The following is a 25,071-nucleotide window of genomic DNA, read 5'->3' as shown; positions in this document are numbered from 1 at the left end:
GACATTAAATATGTATGAAACAAGTAAAACAGGACTGATTCTCTAAGAATACAAATATTTGAGATTTAAAACAGTATTCTCAAATCTATCAGAAATCAGACTGAAGAGATAAAGGTGTGGCTTGTCAGGCAGAATAAAGTAATACTATCAGGTATTACTAAAGAGGATTCTTGTATAACTTGATGTATACAATGATTCTTCTGTAAGTAGATAGTGTTAGGAAAGACGGTAGAAGTTACAGTAGGCTATAAATAACAAATACTGAATAGTATTTCAAATGATATCTAAAAATTAGTTCGGTGTCATCAATGAAACACTCAAGTATTCTATTCTTTAATTTAATTTATCCCTCCAAAAATGTGCTGCATCAAACAAAAGCAGAAATCAGAGGAAAGTTTACCTCACTTCCAAGCTATATAGCATGATCTTAACACCAAATTATGACAATCTCAAGACAAAACACTAGCTCTAACAAATCTTCAGAGAGAAAGAGATGCCCAAACTAGTGATGCTCTTGTGCTAAAATGTACAGGCCACATATCTGAAGGCCTTACACAACATAAGATATACAGCTCCTTAAGGACATCACAACAGATCTCAGTATCCACAACACAGCAGCTATATAATAGTTATACAAGAGTTTATAACAAAAGTTACACAACAAAAGGAGAAGCTGAAGCACTCCTTATTTTCTTCTCAAGATCTGAAAGTATTGTTCAGTTAGGCAATTAGTAGCAGGGCTAGGTTTTGCAAAGCAGGCTTGTCCCCTTCTTTGAATGCAGCTGTAGCAAGAAGGGAAAGTGTTAGTGTAGACAGAGAATATCATGTGGAGAAGAAAATAATCTTTATGTTTTTCCAATCTATCCACCTCTATCAAATTCAAGTAATCAATAACAGTAAGGAAGAAATATGGATGCTCTAGCACAGTATGAAGAGTATGTGCATATTTTTATATGCACATTCATATAAAAATAAATGTTCACATGCTAAAATTGAATTTGGCGTGGTTATATCATTTATTCCTGTGAGTCAGGCCACATTATTTCCAACAATGTACTAGGACATAAAGTTCTACATTTCTTCAACATAAAGTACAATGCATACCTCCAAAATTTTCAGCATCTATTCTAGCACTCACAAATGATGTTAATCTCTGACCTAGTGTTGAAAATCTTTTGAGCAGTGGAACACTTTATTTTATTTTTTTAATAAGGCAAAGGAAGAACTAGAAAAACCAAATGCCCTTCCATGAAAACATGCAGGAAACCCACATTAGCTTAATCAGAATTTTGATCCAGAACTTCCAGATGTGGGAGCAATGATGATTTGTAAAATCAGCTTCCAACATCAAAATCTTCCCTATTTGTTCCAGTAAAAGAGAGACCACAATACTAGTACTTATACATGTAAAACATACAAAGAAAAGCTCTGTTTGCTAGGATGTACAATAGAAATTATCAGCAATGGATTATTTTATACTGATGATACACCAATTATAGATTAGTAAAATAGGAGCTACCACTCCATATGACAACCCTGGTTTAACTATGGGTTGACATATTAAATATAATTCAATTCTCTATTATAAAAACAAATGTATCATCAATATATACATAAATTAGTAGAAAGGAGAATTATAATAAATCATAAACAAATAATCATAAAGCCACATTTCATTTAATTAAAATAAGGCATCTTTGCAATATTGTGTAGGATAGCTATTTGAAGACACAAAATGTTATTAAGTATTAAACATTCTTCTGCTATGAAGTGTCCATCTCTCCTGAAGCTTTTCTTTCTGCAGGCAGGCAAAACAAAACTACAGAACTGATGAAGAAGGGGAACTGCAGAAGGTATTCCCTTAACAACTGCAGTAGAAAACTGCAGATTTCATCCTTTATCTGCATTAAGGTATACAATACCTCTGCTAGTTTTTGATGAACACTTGTTTATTTCCTTTGTTTTCAGTAATACATTTAAAATGTATGAATTGCCAGCATGGTTTTTCACAAAATTAGAAAACTGATTCATGTTGCATTTTTTGAAATACTGCAAAATTTGTAATGCAGTATTTATCATTCACCAAGTCATTGACAAGACACCATAAGAGAAAATATGCATGGTCACAATACAGACCCTAAAATTTAGTATTATAAATATTTAAAATATTGTCATACATTAGATTGTTCAGCACTTAATAGAAGGAGGAAATGCAATATTACACATGTTGAAATATTACAAAAATTACAGCATGAATCTAATTTCTACAATGAAATGCTTACTGACTCAGGTAAAGCATTTACTTGCAGTTTAACTGCAAAGAAAAAGGAAAGAAAAATATCAGACACCACAACAGGCAAAATTTATGATATAAATAAAGATGACAGCCATGAATATGGAAACACTTTATAAAAATGGCACTGTTTACTAGTTTTGTAGTCAAAAATTATTTCATGGATATATAAAAGTATAAACGAAGAGTACAGTACCTTACCCTTTCTACTGGTGAACCATAGCATGCAATGGCGGAACATAGCAGTGACAGATGGCATTGGAGTTAACAAATATGAATAACAAGATAAATAGCAGGAAAATGGTAACTGGTAGATAAAAACTAAGAAATACAGATGAAATGAATGAGAAGTTGTAGATCCAGAAGCAAAAGTCCACCTTTAAATCAAATATTCCTTTTGGTTTCCTCATACATTCAAGCCTTCTGAGTCCTGTATCAATAAACACTGCAACCTCACACAATCTTATAGCTTTCTTCATAGAGAAAAGCACAAGAATACATCTTGATAACAAAGATCAGGCATTTTTTGTTTTTGTTTTTGCAAGCAAACCCATCAGCGAAAGCCCATTATTCTCTTCCCCTTGACTGATAGGTATATCCTTTAAATTTTTAATCTCCAGATCCTGCCAAAGCTACAGTCCTTTGTAGCACATATGTATACACTGCAGAAATAAATCCCTCCCCATCCCACAGTGGTTCTGGCTCCAGAATGTTCCCTGTACATTGATTCAATAGTCCAGATTCTAAAAAGCTTAAAATTAGCCTATTAAACTGAAAATTGAATTTTCTGTGATTGGATATAAAATAAGAAAGAAACTATTCTTTCAACTCACCCTGGAAATGGAAGGTTTTCTGATCAACTGTTATAGTGAAGGTGCTGTCGTCCTCATCATCTATACCAATCACAGCTCCCTGTGAAACAAAGAGCAAAAATCCTGATAAGGCAAAGCAGTGACATCAGCAGCATGCAGGCTTTCACTACACGACTAGAATGCAAAATTCATTGACAATTTTTGTAAGGCTCCCAGAATCACTAACTGAGAATTCAACTAGCTATTTACAGATGAATAGGTTATACTCCTTGAGAAGATCATGTACTGATTTTTTTCTTTCTCTGACATCACTATGTTTCTTGAGCAAAAACCAAGACAAAGGCTTTTTAATGTTTTGAAATGTATAAGAAAACTACATACAATATTATACACACACACACACACACACACCAAAGTACAAATCAAAACTACTAAAATCTTTCCCCTTCAGTGTTTAAAACAAAATCAGTTCTAAAAAGCTTTCATATTAGAATTCATGTTATTAATCTGTTCTTGGTGCAGAGAATTTTCCAGCCCACTAGGAAAATGGGTTTTAAAAAAAATGAATTTATTGGGTAATGCATAACAACTTTCAATAATATTTCTCAGGTTATCTTACAAGATTTTACACACAGCTATATATAGACATATTTACTGATATCCAGAGCAATTAGCATCTTCAGGCTTCTCTAATCTACATGCAAATAGATTCAAGGTCCACATTCGCCGAGGTTGGGCATAGAACCCCTGTGAAAGTAAAACAACTCAAATAATAAACTATGATATTTTATCTAAGAGAACATCTCTCTAGGAAACTCTAGGTCATCCAGCACAACTCTATGGCCAACATCTGGCTGTAGCTGACCACACAATGGCACTAGAGGACCTACAAATGTCTAGAGATGCATTTTCTCTAGGAACCTCTTGCTGCTGTAGTGTGACTTTATGGTCAACCTCAGGCAGAGTTGCACTGAAGGACCCATAGATTTCTAGAGAGAACATATTAATCAAATCCATGAGTAATCAAAGTTGCAAAAGTCAAATCCGCAAATGTGAAGGGCCAACTGTATTTAGAAAGCATTTTTGAACGTAATTTTCATCAGATTCATCTGAAGATACATTGTGGCCAGTAAGTCACAAAACTACATTTCTGCTTTTAATGTAAGAGGGAAATGATATAATACATATATATTTTTAAGAATATTAAAAGTAAAATACACATACACTCCATATCCAAATGAAATCAATACATGTTATAAAGAATTCTTGGTGAGTTTGCACTTCTGTTGGAGATCTACAATCTTCCACTCTAACAAAGCAAGCCAGCAACTACATTAAATGATAAACTGTCTCTTACCTACTTGTCTATACTGCTGATACCCTTTAACCAACAGCCTTCAATAATTCCTATATCAAAGTCTCTATACACAATTAACTCTTTTTTCTCTTTGAATCAAGGCATGCAGATAGCTGTTAAATTACTATTGTATACTCCACTTTCCGTTATTTGCACAAAGGAAAACACATGCAATGCAGAAAGGTTTGCTTCTAGAAATAATACAGTCACCTGGGCACTCTTTCATTGCGAATGTGTAATGGCAGAGAGGGGAAATCTCATTTATTTCCACAAAACTGGAGATAATTTTCAATGAAATTATCAAAAGGCTGACAGATCAGGTTATTTCAACCTTTTGCTCAGCAGCAAATGAGCCAAAAATCCAGTCGGATGACAGAGACCCAGATCCGGAGATGACACATGGCTCACATACAAACAGCAAAGGAGGTAAAGGAGATCATGTAATATCTCCAGACTTCCCTTTTCCAGAGCTCCTTGAAAAGTTAAGGAAAAATTTGGTAAAAGACCTACAAGAGGACTGGGCATCAGTCTTGGAGCCTGTAAGTTCAAAACTTACTGCAATCACTGACTGCATTTGTGATACAGAAGACACGGCAAATGTAGCTTTTGAACATGGAGTGCAGCATGAACCCCACCTGTGTCAGCTTGAACAGATCAATGATTAACTGTCCAGCAAGGTGGACGACTGGAAGAATAAAAATACACGCTTAAACATTCAGGTGAGAGGGACTGCTGAACAAGCAGAACAGAGTGACATGACATCCTTCTTACTTAATTGGCTAAATATCACCTGCCCAGATCTCCAATTGCAATCAACAGGATTCCGACAACAAGACTGAAACAAGATTCCATGCCCAGGGACATAACCATTTGTTTCATGCACTATACGAAAAAAGCCTTGGTTTTGAAGAAACTCAATGAAACATCATCTCTCACCTTCCAGAATACCATCTTACAAGTATTTCAGGACATTTCCCCTAAGACACTGCAGAAACGCCAAAACTTTGCCCCTGAAGCATACTCGTATCACTGGTTATTTGAAAAAACTTAAACCAAGTATTGTTTTCTTACAGGAAACACATAGGAAAGGAATGGGAGACATCCTGTCAAGATCTCCCTTTTACAACTCCATACACAACAGGAGATTCAAACAAGCCGAGGGGGATAGTGATACTATTTCTGGATTCATGCCCATTTCAACCTGATAAGATAATATGTGCCCCATCTGGACATTTTGTGATATTAAGGGGAACCACAGCTAACAATAGCTTCATGTTAGCAACCTTTTATTCTCCTAATAACAGGCCTTGAAATACAAACCTTGAGAGAGAGTGCAGAAGGCACTACAGTGGGCCCTAGTCTTACGCAGGGGATCCGTTCCAGACCCCCTCGCATAAGGCGAATTCCGCCTATGCTGGAGCCCCATTCATTTGAATGGGGCTTGTGCACGGCGGCGCAGGCACGCATCCCATTCATTTGAATGGGATGCGCCGCCCCTTGCGCCCTGCACGCTCCCCGTGGCTTGAGCGTGTACACTCAAGACCGCGTAAAGCACACCTGCGTATAACACGGGTGCACTGTACTATCATTGGGGGAGACATGAATGAGGTGCTTAATTATACAATAGATAAATCCCACCACCCCATTAAAACAAAAAGAAAAGTCACCAATTTCAGATCTGATAGCCAAAGAAGGGATGATAGACCCATGGAGAACATGAAATCCATCAGCTAGAGATTACACTTTTTATTCACACACCCACCACACCTATTCTAGTGGAGAGCCCATTCCCATGACATAACACAGAACTCAAATAATACCATATAGAGATATAGAGATATTTGTCCCCTCATTTGTCTATTCTTCCCTGCCTATGTTTCTGCCTTTTTTTTTAAATGTCTTTAATGTTTTTAATGTTTTTATACTATTACTGTTTAATTCTGTAACTGTTTAATACTGTTTAATACTGGGAATGGGAGGGCGGTAGGTCTAGGGTTTGATTTTTTTTTAATTTTATTGTAATTTGAGGTATTTTATTGTTGTAACCAGCCTGGATTTTTCGTAATTGGGTGGGCTAGAAATAAATCTTTATTATTATTATTATTATTATTATTATTATTATTATTATTATTATTATCAGCAGCAGCAGCAGCAGCATCACCACCACCACCACCACCACCACCAATTCCAAAAACAACAGAGGAAAGCACATAAACCAGATCTTTCCAAACCATAGCCTTGCTTAATCAAGACACCAAATTATTTGCTTCGATCAAGACTGCCAGAATGAATGAGTTCATCCTGGAATACATAAATCCCGGGTTTCATGCTGGACAGGTGATTGGCCGACCCAGTTCACAGGACACTGAACATCATACATTATGCCAAACAATCACACACACTTCTGGCTCTCCTTTTCCTTGATGCTTTAAAGGCCTTCCACAAGATGGAATGGTCATACCTTTTTGGCATATTAAAAGAAATGGACTTTGGCAATAGATTTATTAGAGCTGTAAACCCCATCTATGATTGTTCAAAGGCAACAGTTTTAGTTAATGGGTTTGAATCAACACCTTTCCCCCTCACCAGAGGAACTAGACAAGGATGCCATTATTGCCCCTTTTATGAAGTCGAAGACTTTCATTGCTGGCATCCATAGTTTTGTGTGCGTTTTTTGAGCTGTGTGGCCATGTACTAGAAGAGTTTATTCCAGATGTTTAATTAAACGATTGAGCCCTTAGCAAATCTAATCAAGGTCTAAAACTACTGGTAACATAACCGGCCTTTATATAAATGGTCAACGCTGTAAGACCAGTGCAATTTTTTTGACAAACTTAGAAACATCATTTCCCCCTCTGAAAGAGATATTCAAATTGTTTGGCAAATTCTCAGGCTTTCGAATTAACTTTGATAAATCTATTATGATGACAATGAATACATCGCAACAGCAACAACAACATTGGCAATCCCTCACGAATTTACATATCTGTCCATTGGGATTCTCTTACTTGGGAATAACTATAACAAGGGATATCCTGCAACTAATACTCAGGAATTATTATTCTCTAACAACACAGATGTCACAAAAACTGAAGACATGGCAAATATTAAAATTCTCCATTCTGAGATGGATCGCTTTAGTTAAAAAAAATTTACTCCCCCGTTCGTTTGTTTTTTGTTCCAAAATATTCCGTTGGCCCCCTCCACATTCAGATTTACTAAGTAACAGTCGTTAATTTATTTATGTTCAATTAAAAAAGACCTAGTTTTTCTAAAAACACCAGACATACTGCCCCCGTTTATGGAAGGTTGGCGGTCCCATATATTGAACTTTATTTTTACGCCTTTCAATTAAACCAAATTGTACAACTGATCAAAAATGATGAATCTACGAAATGTGTTAGTTTGGAAATCAGCAAAATAAGCTCAGTAGACCACAAAACATAAACTTAAAGCCAACATAAATCCCTTCCTGCATACCTCTCTTATGATTTGGAATAAATGGAGACATATCTTTGCCCTGACCCTTCTTCTTTGAAACCCTTTTTTACACCCACACTTCACAAAAGATGGCCTATACCCTCTCAATAAGTTAGGGAGACAGTGTGGCATTTATTATATTAATTATTTATTTGCTGTAGGAAAACGCCAATCTCCTGATAAGATACAAATGTCCATCCAACCAAGTGATACCACTTGATTCCAAATACATCAGTTAACTTCCTTTATGTCGAGATTGCTTTCAACAGGTGAACTCCCATGGCCACTCACTCAATTTGAGACCTTTTGTATAAAAACTACATCCCAGACCAAAGGAATAGCGGCATATATATATATATATATATATATAGAGAGAGAGAGAGAGAGAGAGTCTGTCAGAGAGTGGAAGAAGGGGAGGAGTCAGGTTGGGGTCCCACATCAGAGGACGACAGACTGAAGGACCCAGACGGAGCCCCAGGGAAGAAGCAGGAGTTGGAAGCAGGAGAGACAGCTGGCGCTGGGGTTAGGTTGAGGGAGGACCCGGGCCCAGAAGGGAGAAAAGGGGAAGGAAAGCAGGAAGAGGGGAGGGAGACAGCGGACAAAGACGCTCTCCTGAGAGTTCTTGAGACAGAATATGAGGAGGAGATTACGGCCCAAGTGAGGGATGCGTGGTCAGCAGAGATAGGATGCTGTCATCTGTGGGGAAGGGTTGAAGACGGCAAGCGTGGGGGTGAGAGGGTCTGTCCCATGGAAAGTTTTTTGCCCAGCAAGTCTTTCCCTGGACCAGAGAAGAAGGAGACGGCCCCTACCAGGCCCTTCCAGTGTTAGCGCCTGGGCCCCACTTACTTTGGGTTATTCAAGACAAGAGTTGGCTTGGAGCCTGCACCGCCTGGGGAGAAGGAATAGGTGCAAGTGAAGTGAGGGAAGACAAGGTAGACTATGAAGTTTGAGTGAGTCATGGGAGAGAGGACGGTGAAGTAACCAGTCCTGTGTTGAAGTTGTTAAAAGTTAAATAAAGTTATTGAGCATCAACCTGCGTGTCAGTGATAACTCAACATGAACCTACATTCACACATCTCACCTACCGGAGCGGCAGCTGGCCCGGCAACATAGTCATTTACTAGAATGCATATATAGAAAGGGCCAGTCTGTTCATTCATTATGGCAATCAGAATTGGGGTTGTCAATATCAGAATCTATATGGTCACGCATCTGGTCCTCACCTCCATTCAAATCCAGATTGGCATCCATGATGGACAATTTCCTAAAAGTTATACATAGGTGGTTTGCTGTTCTTAGCTACACTTGACTCAGTTGTTTGTTTTCTTGGCTGTCCATGGTATCCTAAGTACTTTTCTCCAGCACCACATTTCAAATAGGTTTATTTTCTTTCTGTCTGCTTCCTTCACTGTCCAGCTCTTACATCTGTACATGGTAATTGGCCTGAACGATTCTGACTTTGGTGCTCAGTTGTATGTCTCTGCTCTTCAGTATCTTTTTCCAGTTCTTTCATAGCTGCCCTTCCCATTCCTAGTCTTCTTATTTCTTGAATGCAGTCTCTATTCTGGTCAATGATTGATCCTAGATATGGGAATTATTTAACTATTTCAATTTCTTTGTTGTCTAGATTGAATTTGTGTATTTCTTCTATGGTCATTATTCTTGTTTTCTTTATGTTCAGCGTCAGACCAGCTTTTGCACTTTCATCTTTTACCTTTCTTATTAACTGTTACAATTATTATTTATTATTATTATTATTATTATTATTATTATTATTATTATTTTATTTATTTACAATTCATGAATGTTTTCTGCTAATATTATGGTGTCGTCCGCATATCTTAGGTTGTTAATGTTGCTTCCTCCTATCCTAACTCCTCCTTTTTCTGATTCTAATTCTGCTTTTTTATGATGCTTTCATAACTGCCCCCCACATCATGTATTAGCCCACCACTCTGTCCTCGTATTTTTGTGTGTGTGTGTGTTTAATAGATATTTTAATTGTACATGTTTAATCCTATTTTAAGGGGGGAATTTGGGACATAATTTTGTAAATGTGGATTTTAATATGTTGTGAGCCGCTTTGATTGTCTTGTAACAGAAAAGTGGGATATAAATAAAAGTTTTATTATTTACTTATTTATTATAAGTTTAAAAAGTAGGGTGATAGAATACAGCTTTGCCTGACTCCTTTGTCTATTAGGAACCACTCTGTTTTCCCAAATTCTGTTCTGACTGTGGCCTCTTTCCTTGGTACAGATTCCTAATCAGGACTATCAGATGTAGTGGCACCTATATGTCTTTGAGTGAATTCCACAGCTTTTCATGATCTATACAATCAAATGCTTTGCAGTAGTCTTGGATGTTTGGAATTCTTTGGTGCGCTTCATTAGCCATCGCATGTTTGCAATGTGGCCCCAGTGCTCCATCCTTTCTGAATCCTGCTTGCACTTCTGGAATTTCTCTGTCCATGTATGGTTGGAGTCTATGGTGCAGAATTTTGAGCATTATTTTGTTTGCACGTGAGATTAGTGCTATTGTCCTATATTTGCTGCAGTCTTTTGTATCTCCTTTCTTGTGAATTGGTATGTATATCGAGTGTTTCCAGTCTGTTGGCCACCGCTTTGCTTTCCATATTTGTTGACATACTTTAGTTAGCACTAAAGTTGCATCTGATTCTCCTATCAAAAATGGTTAAAAATCTCCCACTGGGATGCTGGAGAGGGTGCAAAGACAAGGGGTCATACATTCATATGTGGGTGGAATGACCCAAGGTAAAAGAGTTCTAGTGTTTGGCCTTACACCAAATCTCAGGTGTCATATGCCAGACTTTGTATTTTGTCCTGCCTTGATTTTACTTTCCATATTCATTAACTGCAATGCCATACTTGGAAACAAGAAGCTGGTTGCTTTTTCCATAATGGCTGCAAGATTAGAGGTGGTCAGATGCTGAAAGCGTGGAAATTCGACTAGTGATAGTTGGTAGAAAAGAGTTTGGAACATGTGGCTGATGAAAAAACTCTCTAATGAAACTTTGTAACGGACAATTAAGACAGGACACGTTTTATGAGGACCGGAGGCTTCATGCCAACTCCAACTTCTGGACTCTCATGGCAACCTTTGGAAAGATATTTTGCTACTTAATATGAGGACCACATTGACTCCAGATAGTTCATGCTTGCAGGATTTCTCCGCCCAGTAACCATTGATTAACACCATATCCTCTGGTTATACTTCTGTTCTTGTTTTTCTTTTCTTCTTACTTCTTTCACTGGATTATGTACCAGTTTTGTATAAATTTGAAATTTAATAAAAATAAATTTAAAAATATAGTCACCCCTCTACATTTACTGGGGTTGGAGCGCAGGACTCCCACAAAAGTGGAAAAACCAAAAGTAACCCTAGTCCCCTGCAACCATAGTTAACACACAAAAAAAGTATGATGCACAAATTCAATCCACCATGGATGCCTTTTAGGTGACAGGGTTCCTTCACAAGACAGAAGCAGGCAGTTGGTGGAATCTGCCACCGCCTCCGCTGCTGCCCTATACCATTTTTAATAGGAATTTACAAGCCTCATCACACATTTGCAGTCTCTCAGTCTCTCAAGGTTTGCAGTCCCTATTAAAAATGGCACAAGGGCAGAAGCAGCACTGCAGCAGTAAATAACATGCAAAAGTCAAATGTGGAGAGTCAACTGCAGTCAAATGATAAGAGTATGTAATATTTCACAGCATCTTTTGAGATGTATCCTCTTTGACAATGCACTGTTTATTTTTTCCCTATTATTATGTATTACAAGCTACTAACAGAACAAAGAATTGCACACCCAGCTTGACACAGTAACAGAGTAACAACTTTCTGTGGTTTTGGTCCTGTGCTCAAGAGAATTGATGACGGAACCAGCTTCTGGAGAGGATGAATCATGGGTACCACCTTCCTCAAACAAGATTCCCCTTTGTCCAAAAGCAGCAGAAGTGGCAAGAGGATAGCAAATGTAGGGTGACAAGCAGGAAGGGAAGTGGGCAAGTGTCTTCTCAGTAGTAAGGCTGCCCAATGGTTGAAGTGTACTTGGAGAGAATTAGAAAAGCTGCCACACTGCAAGGGTCATGGCAACAAGCACAAGGAAAGAACATGATGCAGCTTAGAGAGGAGCCACATGGAAACAACCTATGAGTAGTGGACTGCTCCTTGAGCTGATCTGAGAATGTGTGAGTAAGTGCTTTCAAGTCACCTGTCGACTTATGGCAACCCCATGAATTTCATTGGGCTTTCTATAGATGCTTATAAATAGTGTTCATAAATTATATGGACTATGAGCTTTAGTAAATGACACCTCTACTAAAAGTGCATTGTTTAGCTATTAAACACTGTTTGTCTGGTTCTTGAACACTCAAATATCACTACACTTTCTCCAACTTTCTCCAAGCCAAAAGCAAATATATAAGTTTGATGCTGTAAGTGAATAATGATTCATCACTATATTCTAAAAGTTCTTTCCAAATGAAAAAAAATCTCACAGGTAGCATAAGAACAGTGGATATTTATTTGTGCCTAATTGTTTACCTCCAAGTTATAGATATGCTTACAGATCAATCTTACATTTACTCAGAAACAACCCAGTTTTGCTCTCAAGTGTACAGTATATAAGACTGCATCTTACAATAATCTTTGACACAATCATCTTTGGAAATTAACTCATCTACTTAACTTGCAAATGGTCCAAGCAAATGTGAAGACAGCTGAGCTACATAATACTTAAAGCACTAAAAGCCATTTGTTTGTATGTGAATCATGTTTGACTACTAGTTCATTCTCTTGCCTAGAATTAATGGTAAATTCTACCACCTCTGAAGTACTATCCTATATGGAAGAACAGATAGTATGGTAGGGAAAATCTCAGCTCCAGTATCATCTCTAGTATAACTAGTAAGTATGAGCCAAGTGACAACTACATAATCTGCAACAAAACAGAAATAGAAAATACTGTCACTATGAGCATGGTTTTTATAATCTACAAAAACTATTTTTCTAGTAAACATAACAGTTCTAAAACTGAGTAGTACAATATAGAATAATGAATATTGCTATATACAGATGGCTTTTATCAAGTTTCAAAGCTGCTGGTGTTACTGCCTGAATTTACTATAAGAGTTTAATGCTGCTTGCATCTGTTAACTGTTGTAGTTAAACAGATTGTTGATTTTAACAAGCTCTTATCTACCAAGGCAATTTTAATCTCAGATACATAGCAAGATATTTTAAGCAAGGTGTTTTAACTGTGCTATTTGAATTAAACGTCTTGCAGAAGATGTCCACAATTATCACTTTATATTCATTTCTACCTTTCAATAGGAAAAGCCACTAAATCACTCTACATTCAGGCTTACACAGTGGAAACTTTTTGTTGCATACTATAATTGATCTCAGCATTTCAACACATGATTAAAGACAGCAGGTACCTGTTTCTTGTTAATAGGTGGTGCAAATTCATTACTAAATCATAGTTTAAAATTACAAGACTGAAACTAGTCTCCCCTGGGTTCACAAGTTTTCCTTGGGGCAAAAATACCCAGAAACCCCCATGACAGGTTCACTTTAGGGTCAGAAGGCACACAACAACAACAAATAGTTCATTGGAGGAGTCCTTCTATGGGAGTCCTTTTTTTAACGTTAAAAGTTTTGATAAAGTTTTTTAATGTTAAGAGATGGTAGGGTGTCTGATTCATGTAAGTGGCAATAAAACTCCCTTTAAAATCTAATAATTGCATAAGGGGGAGTTATAGTCTACTGATTTGATCAATGTGATAACATTCTTTTCATCTTTCTTCTTTACTAGTCTCTCTATAAGCTTTGACTTTGTGTTATTAAATTAATAGAATTAAGCTTTAACATTCTATGTTAAAGGACATCATAATGGCATTTTTATTTTTTCATACATCTTTTTAGCCCCTTCTTAAATAAAGAGTCCTCTAAAGACAGATTTTAGTAAAGCAAAGTCTTACTAAATCAGGATATTCATAATTTAAGTAGAAGTTTTCAATGTCTACACTCTAAAATTTTGATTAATTAGAAGGTGGGGCAGGGGGAGGTTAGACATTTTACTAAATTGCTGTTAATCCAGAAAGGAAGCAGAAGCTTCTAGGCACCTTCTTTATGACAAACTCCAAGAAAATAGACAGGAGCAATTAACATCAGGAAGCAGCTATGCTTTTGGATGACTACATGGAAAAGGAGGGACAAAAACAGGTACTACAGCTTTCCATGCCCCAGAGTATGGACCTTATCACACGTGGGGGGGGGGGGTTGCAGCTCAGGTCCGCAGTCACTCCTGTTCTAGCAATGCAAAGTGAGATGTTTTTTTCATACCAGATCCAGAGTCACTCCTCTCTAGCAATGCGAATTAAGGTTAAAATGTGATGTTTTACCACACCTGGTTGCCTTTCTGTTGCCCTTGCGAAGTGAGGGGGAAGAGAAGTCAGTTGGATTCCAAGCAAGTCACGTGATGCGGATTCAAGCAAAGGGGAGTGAGTGCACATTGTATTACCACACCAGAGTATACTTTGAGGGGTCAACGATTCGAATAGCCTCTGGACTCTGCCCTCCTTCCCTGCCCCCTCCTTAGCTGTCATCCTTCATCCGGATGCAGGAGCAGACAGGGGATGATGGGTTAGGTGGCAGAGGGGGTGAGATGGGGATGCAGGAGCAGCAGGGGAGGATGGGTTAGGTGGCAGAGGGGGCGAGATGGGGATGCAGGAGCAGCAGGGGATGATGGGTTAGGTGGCAGAGGGGTCGAGATGGGGATGCAGGAGCAGCAGGGGATGATGGGTTAGGTGTCAGGGTGAAGGAGGGGAGCAGATCGGGGTCTAGGAGAAGGCAGGAGATGATGGGATTGGTGGCAGGCTGAAGGAGGGGAGCAGATCAGGGTCTAGGAGAATGCAGGGGATGATGGGATCAGCTGGTTGGCAGAGAGGAGGAGATGGCATGAAGGAGGAGGAGGGGAATGGCGGAGCAGGACACAGGGGCCAAGGGGGGGTGGCATCAGAGTGCTTTTCCACACCAGATCAAATCGCAGTGCAATCGCAGTGAGCCTGGAAGCGAATTCTATGAAGTCACTTTTTTTTTTCAGTTTTATCAAAATGAGGGGTCACTTTGGAATCACTGCTGAAATGCCTCGCAAGGAGCTCCCATAGAAAGCAATGGTGTCTGATAACACTTTCACTTTACAATGTGAAACCGCATCGTTGGAAGTGCAGTCACTTCGGAAGTGAGCCGGAACTGAGCCAGAAAACCACCAAAAAGCTCCGTGTGATATACCTCTATGTTTTAACAGTAACTTTGGATACCAGAATTCAATTCCCAGCTCAGCCATGAAAACCCACTTGGTGACCTTGGGCATGTCACACGCTCTCAGCCTAAGGGGAAGGCAATAGTAAACCTCCTCTGAACAAATTTTGCCAAGAAAACTCCATGATAGGGTCATTGCAGAGTCACCATAAGTCAAAAATGACTTGAACTCACAGAACAACAAAGAAGAAGGTACTTCTAAGTTTTGTGGCAAGCTATATCTCTTGAAATCCACACAATTAGTTAAAGATACAGGAAGCATATTCTCTTCTTCATGTGGCCACACTACAAAGCACTGTAACTGTAAAGCATGGGCTGCATAAATTGCAAGCTCCACGCAGCCACTAAAGGACAATTTTTTAGCTTCCCAGATTACCTCTCCAAAGCCTCTATATTCCCCAAATTATTTTGGAGGTTCAAATCACCATAAATTGGAGAGATTATTTACACGTTTGGCTGATTTATAGGACTTTTGTTCTGCCCACCTGGAATGGCAGACTGCTATAATACAGCCTAAATTGCATGTACAAACCCCACATACTTTGCTATGTGCTAATTATGAAGTATATCTGTGTGAAATTTCTTCTGGCCTTCAAAAGATCACTGACAGAACAGCACAAAAGCCATCTCAGTATGACCCTAAATGTTGTGTCAGACAAGTGCAAGATAATATAAGAAGAAATACTTACTCTCAGTCTCACACAGCCTCGGCGTGATCCCCGCATCATTTTGTCCTTTGACTGAAACAGGAAAATAATCACTTTAGTAACAGCACACTACTACAAATTGCAGAATGGTGTTATAATTTTTATAATTACACTATCAACAGGTTTGTTGTTATTAGCAAATGTACACATGGTGAAAAACAGTGGGATATGAAACATTATATACACACGGAATTTGGTATATGTAGAAACTCCAAAACATCCCTCTTTTACTTCTTTGTAGGAAATACTGCTCCACAGCACTACTCTCTTACTTCTAATAAGGAATGCATTTTGAAAAGGTTAAATAGTTGCTGAAAGTATGAAGAAATAAGATTCATGGAATAAAAAAGAAAAACCAAGGAAAACATATGAGAGCTTCCAAACTCTCTGTCTTCAGTACAAGGCAGACAGCACAAAATAAATAAAAACCCATTTTTGTCCTATTTACATAGAGCAGATGTTAAGCTCTGTTCCCCACCCCTAATAGTCCAACCACTGGAAACTGCTGTAAGTCATTGGCTATTTTTGTTGCTTAATGATTCTGGCATCTCCTAAAACTAGTTTGTCTAATAAGTTTGGTCATCCTAGATGACCTCTAGGTGTTTTGCAATACAGTTTACATAATTCATACAGCCAACATAGAATCATAGAATTGTAGAGTTGGAAGAGACCACAAGGACCATCCAGTCCAACCCCCTGCCATGCAGGAACTCTCAATCAAAGCATCCCCGACAAATGGCCATCTACCCTCTCTGCTTAAAGACCTCCAAGGAAGGAGACTCCACTACACTCCGAGGGAGTTTGTTCCACTGTCGAACAGCCCTTACTGTCAGGAAGTTCCTCCTAATGTTGATGTGGAATCTCTTTCCCTGTAGCTTGCATTCATTGTTCCAGGTCCTGTTCTCTGGAGCAGCAGAAAACAAGCTTGCTCCCTCCTCAATATGACATTCCTTCATATATTTAAACAGGGCTATCATACCACCTCTCAACCTTCTCTTCTCCAAGCTAAACATCCCCAGCTCCCTAGGTTCCTCATAGGGCATGGTTTCCAGGCCCTTCACCATTTTAGTCACCCTCCTTTAGACATGCTCCAGTTTCTCAACATCCTTTTTGAACATGAATAACCACCAAGGATCATACAAGTTGCAGTTCCTAACATCTGGATAGCACCAGGTTGCATGTTCCAGCTTCTAGACACTGAAGACTTGAATGTATTTCAGGCAAAAAAATTAGGAAGGAAGATACATTGGAAGCTGAAACTTTAAAATTTAGATTTGAGGGATCAGGGTGCTTAGCTGTTAAGATGCAACTAGGATATACCTAAGCAACCAAATTGTATATGACAATATGTTCTATTTTATAGAACACAGTAAACTCTGCAACAGTGAATAACCATGTAGTGATTAAAATGGCAAAATATGTTATTTGGTTCTAAGGTCATAAATACATGAAGAAACAAGAAAACCAACAGAGGCAGTAAAAACAAGATACAACACTCAATTCCAAACATGTTTTTCTTTATTGAAATTGTCTCAGACGATTTTGCTTCCTATTAAACCTACAGTCAATGTACTGTATGTTCAAAAATTTATATTCAAAGTTAGGGGCATGGATGCCACTGCTCTTCTGTTGACTGAAAACTTTTTCTGTTGAGAGAAAAAACTTCTACCAGCCGCAGAAAAAGACAAATTCCCCTTCCATGTACTCTTAAAACACTCTTCAGTGGGCTGGAAAACTCTCTGGAGCATATTTTCAGGTAGCCTTGAAAGCTGCATAGTTGGCGGTGGGAGAAATAAGATCACCATTATAACCATAAGATTCTACTGGCCCAACACTGGATGTTACTCAGAATAAATACTATGAAATCAGGTTCTGAAACACATACTTTCATTCAAGATGAATGCACAAATACTTGGGAGTAATACCAACATGACACTCAACATTTTATTTTTACCTAGTGTACTATGTAATATTCACAATAACTGAGTCTATGCCCAGAGGACCTAGGCCTAGTTCTCACAAACAACAGATGGTGTGGTAAATATGTATTTCAGACTGCAGGTGGGGAATTCATGCTAGTCTTCATATAATTGTTCAATCCAATAAACACAGATGCAAGAATCCTTTTATGTGAAGTAACATTCCACAACAGTCATCAGCACCAATTTGAAGTGATATGATGGTGTCTTCAGTTGTTTTTAAAATCCAGTAATGGAGTACATACCTCCCTGTAGAGCTTTGTTTTTGGCAGTTTATGAGGAGGGGGGGAGGGGGGATTAAACAAATAAAAATAAGAAATCATAGGCATTAGTAAAGCAAAGAAAGTTACTTTATCCCATTTAATACTCCAGACAGTGAAGCAGACACAAAACATTCACTTCTATACAAAGAACTGAGAAAAGGAAACAAAGGCCAGGAACTTCAATGGTATGAGATACTGCACATCTTGCATAAAACTCTACCTGCTACATACAGTTTTTGAAAATAATTTGTGTGCAGGGAGTAAATATAGGAACATTTTGTCTGAATTTTTTTACTCATTATTCTAAAACAAAATATCCCACAATCTATTTTCCTAATTTTTCTGGGGAAGGGCTTTGGAAAAAAATGGAGGAAACCGTTTTCTCCTCAATGCTTCAACTTTTTCTCTGGGCTTTCACATCTCTAGCCTTCCTCTACAGCAGTAGTTGTCAAACTTTTTACCCTCGTGATCCCCTTTACATCTACATGTGGATGTGCCACCTGCCGCTTGACATAGTATATGAATAAAAACATTTGTTTAGTGTGCATGTTTTCATTCACACATTCATGTTTATTCATATTTTAACATTTTATAAGGAAATAACTACTACTACTACTACTACTCCTTCAGGCAGAGGCTCTATGTACCCCCCTTACCTTTCTCTTTACCTCCAGAACAAAATTTGGGAGGAGGGTGGGAGGAATCAGGGCTTCCATGTTTCATGTCCCCTAGCAACTTTTGCCTCTCCCTGTGAATCCCACCCTTCAGTTTGAAAATCACTGATCTAGAGCTTGGAAGTTGTTGTTGTTGTTGTTGTTATTAAGTGCAAATGCCCCATTTCCCAGCTAAAAGGTTTGGAAGAAGACTGACTTTGCCTGTTGCATTGTTTAAAAAGGACCTCAGAGGAGCACTCTAAAAGTGCAAGTCATACAGACAATCCCCTCATCCTTTGCAACTCTGGTATTTGAGCTGGGGAGGAGGGTGGGGAAATTGTTCCTGGTCTCATGGGTAGACGTGGGTCAAGCAGTAGATAAATAGAGAAATGGGATTCTGATAAACACCTTTCTTTTCTTTTAAAGTTCACTACTAAGACGAGACAATTGTGGATCCTTGATCGATATGGAACTTCAGCAATAAGTAAAAAAGGCTGAGAAACAGAAATATCAGAAGAATAAAATTAAAATATTTACATGGGTCCAAAACACACTGCAGAAATAATCCAGTTTGAACCCACTTTAACTGACCTGACACAGTGCTAAGGAAACTGGGAAATGTAATTTATCAAGGCCCCAAAGCTCTCTGATGGAGAAGGCTAAATGTCTCACAAAACTACAACTCCCAGAATTCCCTAGAGCAGTTAAAGCAGTCTCAAACTGGATTATTTTTGCAGTGTGTTTTGGACCTGAGTAATTGCTGCATAACTATAAGTGTTTTCAGTATCTTAACAATTGCTTAGTAACCACCTCAAAAGAAACTATCAGGCAAGCAGTTTGGAAGCCTAATTCATAGTTTTGAATTACTCTGCTGATCTGAGATAAGGGAAAAATACAAAAACATAACAATAGGTTTCAAAGTCCCAAGCCTGAATACAGCAAAGAAAGACTCTCATGTTTTGGCTCCCTCCTGTGACTGCTCAAGGCAAGGACAGTAATTCAACTAAGGACCCTTCCTGATGCTGCTGTAAAATGGCAAATGCAGACAACAACAATGAAGAGTAACTATGTATCTATCAAAAAACCATTATTGTATCTAAACTTAGTAGAGGTGTAATCTCCACAAAGACTTACTTGATTATCTAGGAGCCCTACATGGCTCAGGCCCAACCTATCTAAGGGATCACCTGCTTCCATACAATCCGCCCCGTACACTCAGGTCCTCAGGGAGGAATTCATTACAGCCCTTAAAGACCAGGCTGATGGCAACCTCCCAGAGGACATTTTCTGCAGCCACTCCCAATTTATGGAATGGCCTGCTGGACGAGATCCATCAAATTACCAATCTAGAGAGCTTTAAAAAAGTCATTAAGACGGATCTCTTCCGGCAGGTCTTCCCAGAATAAGATATTCGGCCACGAATAGGAATTCCCATCTAGTGAACTCTTCCCATGATGATTATTATTTGGATTAATTGGTTTTTAATATGTAGTTTTTAATCTTATACTGTTTAATCTTGTTTTAAATGGGGCATTATATATACATGGATGTATTTTAAATTGTTGTACACCACTTTGATTGTCTGGCAAAAAAACAGGATAGAAATAAAAAATTTATTTTATTATTATTTTAAGAGTAAGCCCCACTAAACTCACTGGGGCTTATTTCTGAGTAAACATTGAAGGACCGTACTGAACATTATCACAACTAAGGGTAAAAAGTCCAACCAGCTCCACGATACCCACATGCAGCTCCAGCATACTAAGGATCAAGTGCCATTTCCTTCTTTGCAACCATGCCCCTCCTCATTTTATAAGTATCTAGATCCCCAGCAATAAGGAAATCATAGCCTCAGTCCCCTCCTTCCCTTTTCAGCAATCCTAGTTAAAGTGGCAGCAAATACCTCATAAAAATCTGGAACTTTCTTGTTTATACCTCAGTCACCCCAAGGACAAGCAAAATTCTTTTGTTCTTCTTCTCACTCCCCTCCCAAGTTTAAGTAAACTAGTCACACCTGGAAACATAAAAGATACACCTGTAGTTAACAAGAGGGTACTGGGTTGGATAATGTCCTCAAGGCAAGAGAGAGCTTAAAGGAGAACAAAAGTCTAATATATTTGAATCAACATATTTCTCATACCAAGGCTAAATCTCTGGAAACTTAACATATGAAAGAATAGCTAATGAAGTTTTATATTGTCTATTAATCCAGTGATAACAATTTACTTATTTATATCTGGACAGATAAAGATACCTAGTTAACCAACAAAAACACCCACTGAGGACTTAAAAGCTAATTCAAGTCACATACCATTTTTACTTTAGTTTTCAAATTCCTTTACTGTGAAGGAAGTATCTGTGCTCAACAAGATATATGAGTGATGAAGTTCACTGTCATTGACCAGAACCGTTGTTCCCAACCTGGGGTACACATACCCCAGGGTTATGCAGCAGTACATCAGGGTGGGTGGCCTTTTATTTTAGTAATGGCACAATAATAATCAGTTATGGAGGTTGAGAAGTAGGAGCTGCTGTTTCTAGTGGGCATGCGTGTGAGAAAGCGATGTGGCAAGAGCTGATGACAGCTACAGGAGAAGAGATTCCAATTAAACATCAAAAGGAACCTCCTGACAGTAAGAGCTGTTCGACAGTGGGACATGCTCCCTCAGAGTGTGGTGGAGTCTCCTTCTTTGAAGGTCTTTAAATAGAAGCTGGATGGCCATCTGTCGGGGATGTTTTGATTGTGAGTTCCTGCATGGCAGGAGGTTGGACTGAATGGCCCTTGTGGTCTCTTCCAAATCTATGATTCTATGTCAGTATGATACAGCAGACAAAAAAGCTAATGAAAATCTAGGCTATATTAACAAGACTACAGTGTCCAGATCAAAGGAAGTAGCGGTCCCACTCTATTCTGCTTTGGGCAGACCTCACCCGGAATATTCTAAACTGCACAGTATTTCTGAGCACCCATATTTCTCCCTGTAAATCTCACTCCACCTTCATGAGACAAAATTCCCATTTCTCCCCACAGTATCGCTTGCACCTCCTCCAAAATATTTCCCCACCACCAAAAAGTATCCTCTTCCCTATTTGTCCTCACAGTAAGTCTGCCAATTTATACAGTAGGTACTGGAGCATAATGCCAACCATGGTGGACTCCAAGGTCAGACAAGCTGAATTTTTTCCATGTATATTTAGCCAAAGAGTGGTGATGGGGATTAAGTTATAAAAAATAAATACTATGGTAAACTGAATGCAGTTCCAGATTTAAGACTGTATCTTACAGCAGTTGAACCCAATTTCAAAAAACTATGGCCCGTTATAAACGGGCATAAAGTACGTCCTGAGGATGTACTAGGGTTAGGAAAGGGCGTGCAGTCAAGGGTTACACAAGTGGAAAAAAGGTAGGGACGACCATTCTGATCTAGAGTAATGTGAGTTTTTCAGTTTCCACTGGAAATTTTTCTGTTGTTCTTGAGCATCTGATTTCCAAAGTAGATCATGCTCCTAGAAGCCTTTGGAAAGTACAGGATACCTTAAAAACAGAGTGTGTGTCCTGTGTACCCTTTAAGACAACCAGTGATTTTTCCAGTACAATAGCTTTTTAAAATATAAATGTAGAACTTTCATGGCTTTAGGGAAATTCATGCATCCTGCACACCTGTGGAAGAGGAAATCACTTTAAAAACAAGGCACACAACTTCCACTTTGTTGATGTAGAGAAAAGTACTGAATTTGCTTTTGCTACGTATGACTGACTTGGCAGAAAAAGCAATGGGATGGAACTCCTAGAGTGCTTTGGAAGCTGCCCAACCTTGCAAGCTTTCCCAGCCTGATATCCTTCAGATATTTTGGACTACAGTTCTCAGTGTTCCTGAGTCTGACCACTTGATGACTGGCCCCCAAAGGGATCCAATTTAGCACATTTATTTACTTGTATTTAACAAAGTGACTCCATATCTGTAAAAATTTGTCCTGCTACATCACAAGCACTAAAGCTAAAATATTTGATTGGGGAAATACATCACACATCAAGCTACATTCTGTAGAATATCTTACTGTAATTATTGCAAAAAATGTAAACATAACAGCATGTACTAGCATATCTCAATTAAAGCAGATATTGGTACCAGAGGCAGAAATAACATAGAACAATATAGAAATGGTTCCTATATCACAGAAAGAAAGAAAAAGAGCAGCTCAATATGTTTCAGCAAACTTTTTATTCAAAACTGACATTATGCATGTGTGAAACCTTGCATAAGCAAAGAAATTTTGAACTTATAGAGCACTTGAAAGCTTCTGCCAAAATACATTCAAGGGACGAGTTTTTTTTACTTTCCCCAGCTTCCATTTTTCTTATGATTTCCATTTTCATGGCCAAATGTATATAACTAGGGCATTTTTAACATGTTGAGGGTAGCTGGTGAGGCTAGCTAATCAACTTTCCCCTTTCTTTCTGTTCTGATCATCACAAATGCTCAGTAAGCAATTTTGGAGGCAGTTGTTTAGCTTGCGTGTTATAAGCACAGCTACAGTAGGATCACCAAGGGTAGAATCTCATTCTTTCCCAGGTCAAGTTTTATTACATTGTTTACTGCAGACACACTGCTGCAGCTCAACACCGAAAGTCTATGGCGGGTTACAGACGGGCAGGGGAGGACGTCTTGGAGGTGTATTCAGCTGAATGCGGAGCCTCCAGACGGCCCGCCCCGGGGGCGTGCTTCAGGTGTTGGAGCTTCCACACGGGGGGCAGTGAAGACGCCTCACCTGGGTCCGTTTCAGACCCGGAGCTTCCATACCGCCGCCTCGGAGGACGCTGCAAAAAGAGAGGCAGCTTCCGCACGGGCGACCCAAACCGCGGCTTTTTTTTTCTTTTGCTGGCAGGCGGATGCGAAGCTGCGCAGCTGCAGCGCTAAGCAGCGGCAGAAAGCCTATGTGCGCATTTAAAGCGCCCAAGCCCCTTTAAACTTTCTCTCATCTACGAGGCCATGGAGGCTGGCATCTATGTGCCAGGGAACCCCAGCATCAACATCACAGGCCAGCAGATTGGGCCCCTGATACTGGCTGACTGTGCCCACCCCATTCGGAAGTGGCTCATGACCCCCTTGAAGAGAAAAAGAAGAAGAAAGCAGGGGAGACTGTGAGGAATGCCCTGGCAGATTTTTTTCTGACAAGGAGAATCTGAAGGATGGCTCCTGTGCCATCATCTGTGATGTCAGAGTGCATTGTTCTGTAATAGCATAAGCACATGAATAAATGTATCCCATTATCCACAGTTTGAGTCTGCCTATCATTCCTGATCTGTGCTGTGGGCATGTTTTGCCACGTGCCTGAGGGGGACACACACAAACACACACACACACAAAAAAGGTCTCCTGGCGCCTGTTTTCCTGGGGCAAAAAGATACATGAGCTCCAACTGCCAATTGCCCCTTTGACAATGTATCAATCCCCCTCAAATTCAAGCTTTCCTAATGGCCCATTTGAATGTATCAATAGGGCACCCAGAGGACATCTATTGGGGGAAAGATTCAAACTGCTCCTCTGAAAGCTTTCATTGGACTAGGACCACCTTGGCCTAACGGCCCAGAGCCGCAGGTGCCCATATATACCCGTGCGCAACTGTGCAAGACCCCAGGACGGCGATCAACATGGCAGAGCCACGCAGGAGGGTCCCGGTCCGAATCGCCTACTGGACAGACGAAGAGGTCGGGATCCTCCTGGACTCCCTGATGCCACAGGCAACCGCAAGGAGGGTGATGGCTAGCACCAACAAGCCCAACCGGGGGCATTTTCTCGAGGCATCTCGTGCCCTCCGAAACCAAGGGTTTCAAAGAACGCTGCACCAATGTAGAGTGAAGTTTAAAACTCTGAAGGCAGCGTTCTTTGAAACCCTTGAGGATTTCGGAGAGGCGCCCCCGGTTGACAGGCAGCCACCATTCTTCTCGCGGCTGAAGGACCTGTGGATCAGGGGAGATCGGTCCAGACCGGAAGATCGCCGTCCTCCAGGTAAGCCAGAGCTCTTGCCATGCCCTGTCCTACCCTCCTTGACCCTTCCCTTGCCCTCCTCTCCTTCCTGCATGGTGCCAATGCCATCCCTCCTCTTCCCTTCTGCAGGCGTGCGGCCGAGGCGGAGGGAGGGAGGGCACCCTGCCAGGTCGCCCTCTCCACCATCCTC

General features: G+C 39.5%; 1 protein-coding gene across 2 annotated transcripts in view; it reads right to left on the bottom strand.

Moving 5' to 3' along the window:
- OSBPL9 (oxysterol binding protein like 9) overlaps nt 1-25,071 on the bottom strand; it is a 107,230-nt gene that overhangs the window by 69,444 nt on the left and 12,715 nt on the right. For both annotated transcript variants that reach the window (XM_042461210.1, XM_042461211.1), the window contains exons 2-3: nt 15,979-16,029; nt 3,127-3,205 (exon numbers count right to left, since the gene is read on the bottom strand). In XM_042461210.1, coding sequence (XP_042317144.1) covers nt 3,127-3,205; nt 15,979-16,029 — 130 coding nt within the window. The remainder of the gene's footprint in view (nt 1-3,126; nt 3,206-15,978; nt 16,030-25,071) is intronic.

Source organism: Sceloporus undulatus, chromosome 4, assembly GCF_019175285.1.
Source record: "Sceloporus undulatus isolate JIND9_A2432 ecotype Alabama chromosome 4, SceUnd_v1.1, whole genome shotgun sequence".
In the NCBI taxonomy this organism is placed as follows: domain Eukaryota; kingdom Metazoa; phylum Chordata; class Lepidosauria; order Squamata; family Phrynosomatidae; genus Sceloporus; species Sceloporus undulatus.
This window is presented reverse-complemented; position numbering and strand designations above follow the sequence as displayed.